The sequence below is a fragment of the Pieris napi genome, chromosome Z (genome assembly GCF_905475465.1).
Source record: "Pieris napi chromosome Z, ilPieNapi1.2, whole genome shotgun sequence".
In the NCBI taxonomy this organism is placed as follows: Eukaryota; Metazoa; Arthropoda; class Insecta; order Lepidoptera; family Pieridae; genus Pieris; species Pieris napi.
In genome coordinates this window covers 9,032,140-9,035,958 of record NC_062259.1, presented here as the reverse complement: position 1 = coordinate 9,035,958, position 3,819 = coordinate 9,032,140, and the positions used below count along the sequence as shown (strand labels likewise).

The window sequence follows — 3,819 nt, the reverse complement described above, 5'->3', positions numbered from 1 at the left end:
TTTCAATTCAAACGACATACTTATTTTCTAAAAAATGTATAGCTCTTTACTGGGTGAGATGGATAGTGATAATATTCACTGAAAAACTGGAATTATTAAATAAATCAGTATTAGTTTTTATTAAATAAAGGTTTACTTGTCGACATTAAAACCTTGTTAGTTAAAGAGATAAAAATTCTAATGATTTATAAATATTAAATAATGATATTGATATTATTAAACCGAATTAATATAGGTACACAATATAACGTAGTAACATATTTGTGGGCGATTAAGCTACCCGACTCTGTAACAGGTGTCGGTAGAATTTCACTTATCTATTGCGTAAATGTAAAAATATTGAAATATAATGTAAAAAAAAAATTAGATCATCTGGTAACTAATTAAATACTGCAATTAAAGACGGGTCTTTTAATATTGCCATAGCTTAATAATATAGCTAGACTAGCTTCTGTTTATTGGAATCAGCTAAGTCTAAAACGTAATGCAATGTAAAAGAACACAATGTTATAGTTTTTTTTTTTTTAGTCTTGAAAGCATTCGAAACTTGACCTGAGAATGAAAACAGATATCTCGTTAGAGTTTTCTATGATTCATATTTTAACGCTATTTCAAATAAACTTCTTTATATTATATTTTAGATACGTATAAATATGGTTTGCTGTTATAATCGTAATTATATTGCTTAATTTAAACTTTCTGAGCGTCTCTCTCTCTTCAATGCATCGTTTTAAAAAGCTTTTAAGTAAAATTTCACCGTCAATTGATAAAAAAATATATCTAGTGAAAAAAAGATATATCAAATCTAAAAGATCTGGGAAGAAACAAATTTTTCAAAGGTTTATTACGTATGAGGAGTACATTTTAGTATATTTAATATACATTTGTATATATAAGCATGTTATGCATAAATTTTCCTGCAAACATTAGTACGTCACACTGGAAAACACCTGTATCGCGCTGAGAAATCGCAATGCAAATTGATAGCAAAGTTTACTCAAAGATACATCGTATAGAAAATAGGATAAGAATCTAATGACAAATATGATGATGATAACACATTAAAAACACTAATTATTTCATGAAAATAATTGATGATTTTTACAATTATTTGTCTTATGATTAAATTTTACTATGTAATAAAAAATCCACATAAATTGAGCTTAATAAATATAATAACTTTAACATAATCGGTTAAATAAACAACATAAAATATGACTATTACATAATTTATCCAATAATTACTATTTTTATAAGTGAGACAAAATCATTTTTTTATTAATTGCAACAACCTCTAAAAATATACAAATTGTGAGAAATAAAACAATTTTATCATTATGAAATAGAACTACTTCATATCAAAAGACGGGTTTGTTTTACCTTCTTTTTCAATTTTTTCTTTACGTAGAAAGGGTATATCAAACAGAATTTGGTTATTAACAAGATCCTCAGCATCTTTAAGCGTATGTGGCATTTCTTTGTTAGCTGTCTCTGGCAACATAAACGCACAAATTGCCCCCAATAACGCAATACCCCCTATAATGATGTGAGGAAGCCATATAACGTAATTTTGTAGATAAACAATATAAGGAGATATAACGCTAGAAACATAGCTACAAATATGGACAATCGAACTACCCGACCCTCTAACAGGTGTCGGTAGAATTTCAGTTGTCCATTGCATACTCGCATTAATAGCAAAATTTACACAAAACCGAGCGAGCACAATGCACATTACAGGTGGTAAACCCTCGCCTACAAATGTAGACAAGACGCTTAATATACAAGTAAGCATCAGCGCAACGATTGTCAACCATTTTCTACCAGTCAAATCTAAAATAAAGGAAATTATAAGCAGTGACGGAAATTCAGTAAATGACACAAATGTAAATGAAAGGAAAAAGTCGTATTTTAATGCTCCGATAGTTCTAATCAAAGCATCAAATATTATCATGCACAACATAAACAAGCTGCACATACAAATGAAAGATTTCCTTAAAACTTTATGTTTCAGAATTATCATGCAACTGTATTTTTCTTGTATCTCATTATTTTCATTTGTTTTAATAAATTTATCGATAATTTGTTGGGGAACTTCTTTTCCATTTACTTTACCGATATCTTTGATTTTATCTATAGTATCATTTACACGGCCCTTTGAGAGTAGCCACCTTGGACTCTCAGGTAATACAAATGGAGCTAATACTACTAATAACATAGGAACACTTGTAGTTATACTTATAGTCTTCCAGTGACCACACGCTAAGCAGATCCAGGGCAATGCAGTTACACCTATTGTGTAAAATATTGCACCTGGTAAATTCGCTACAATAGTTCTATATTTAGGTGCTACATATTCTACCAAAAGGAGATACATCATCATAACACAGTTATCATATCCCATTCCAACTAAAAACCGACAGGCAGAGAATTGCAATAAATCAGTAGCAAATACACTTAGGATACCACCAATAAAAATTATTATGTTACTCGTTACCAATGCTGGGATCCTACCATATTTGTCAGATATCCAGCCAATCAAAAATCCACCTACGGTCGATCCAACAAAAAATACTGCTTGAGCTGTCGCCTGATAACTATCTTTTTCACATACCCATCCAAGCTCACTTGATATAGTGGGATATGGAATTTCCGTTTTGTCGAACTCCCAACCATGTTGGCAAGATTGAATTTGCCAAGTTGTGTTTGGCTTCTGTCCTGAACTAAGAACCTCACTCCAATTAGCGATGTACGATTGACACCTCGAATATCCATATTGTGAATTATCCACGGGTATAGCCAAATTTCTTCGTTCAATTACAGTAAAATTTTCAAGTTCTGGTATCCAGCACCAGTGGTTTGGAGAAACCTCAGTCATGAAAAGTTGTGAGAAGTAAGAAAATGATGAATATATGTGGGCTGGGAACATTGCAAGAAATAATAAAATCTGGAATCGTCCGAACTGCCCAGCACTTGATAACAATTCATCATAATCGACTTTTTTTAACTCCGCTTCGTTATTAACACTGTCTTTATTATGAAGACTGATTTCTTTATTGGACATTTTCTTACTATAATTTCCAATAGTTCACGAAATTTGAGATACTAATCTTAATAAAGTTGAATCTTTTACTTATATTTGCTTGATAAAATAGACAGAAATTGGCTACAATATTCTTCAACGGCTACATGATCACTAATCTTGAAGGTGCTTCAGAACATTAAACAAGAAACGTGCGATAGATAAGAATCTAAATAAAATACTAATTAAGTAAAACCCAAATAACACATGAACAATTGAGTATGCGTAAACAAAATATAGAACTTGATAAAGTCGGAAATTCAATGTGAAAATACTAAAATAAGGTAACCTTAAAAATTTAATATTAAGGCTGCATAAACCAAAGTTGTCAGATAAATTTTTATAACCCTTAGCTGGGTTGCAATATAATAATTATTAATTATAATATCAAATAAGAATCCACACCACACGTAAATAATAATTAACAAAGTCAATTATCTTGTTTTGGGTTTCAAAATCACTCTAATAAATGTACAAAACACACTAACTACTTCAGTTACTAAAATCAAATTTCAGCCAGCTGAAATCGTCTCTGACTTGTTGAAAAGGACAAACATTTCAACCCGTCTTCGTAACAGTATGTTATTTTTATTTATTATAATTAAAAGGACACATAATTAGTTGTGCTTCGCGCTTTGCACATGAAAACCATTTCAGACATCTTACGTATGCTATATAATTCTCGTTGCCTCGAGTGAAGAGGGATCGTTTTAAAGTAGATTACTAAAAGCAACAAA

The 3,819-nt window shown here is 30.6% G+C and overlaps 1 protein-coding gene across 1 annotated transcript; it reads right to left on the bottom strand.

Moving 5' to 3' along the window:
* Positions 1-1,243: 1,243 nt before the first annotated feature.
* On the bottom strand, positions 1,244-3,234 carry LOC125062840 (carcinine transporter-like). The gene has a single exon (XM_047669027.1). It carries the CDS (start codon positions 3,062-3,064, stop codon positions 1,349-1,351), a length of 1,716 nt encoding a protein of 571 aa, XP_047524983.1. The 5' UTR covers positions 3,065-3,234; the 3' UTR covers positions 1,244-1,348.
* Positions 3,235-3,819: the final 585 nt, after the last annotated feature.

What these genes read in the sequence shown, in the direction of transcription:
- LOC125062840 (XM_047669027.1), bottom strand. Translation starts at nt 3,064, where the DNA reads ATGTCCAATAAAGAAATCAGTCTTCATAATAAAGACAGTGTTAATAAC.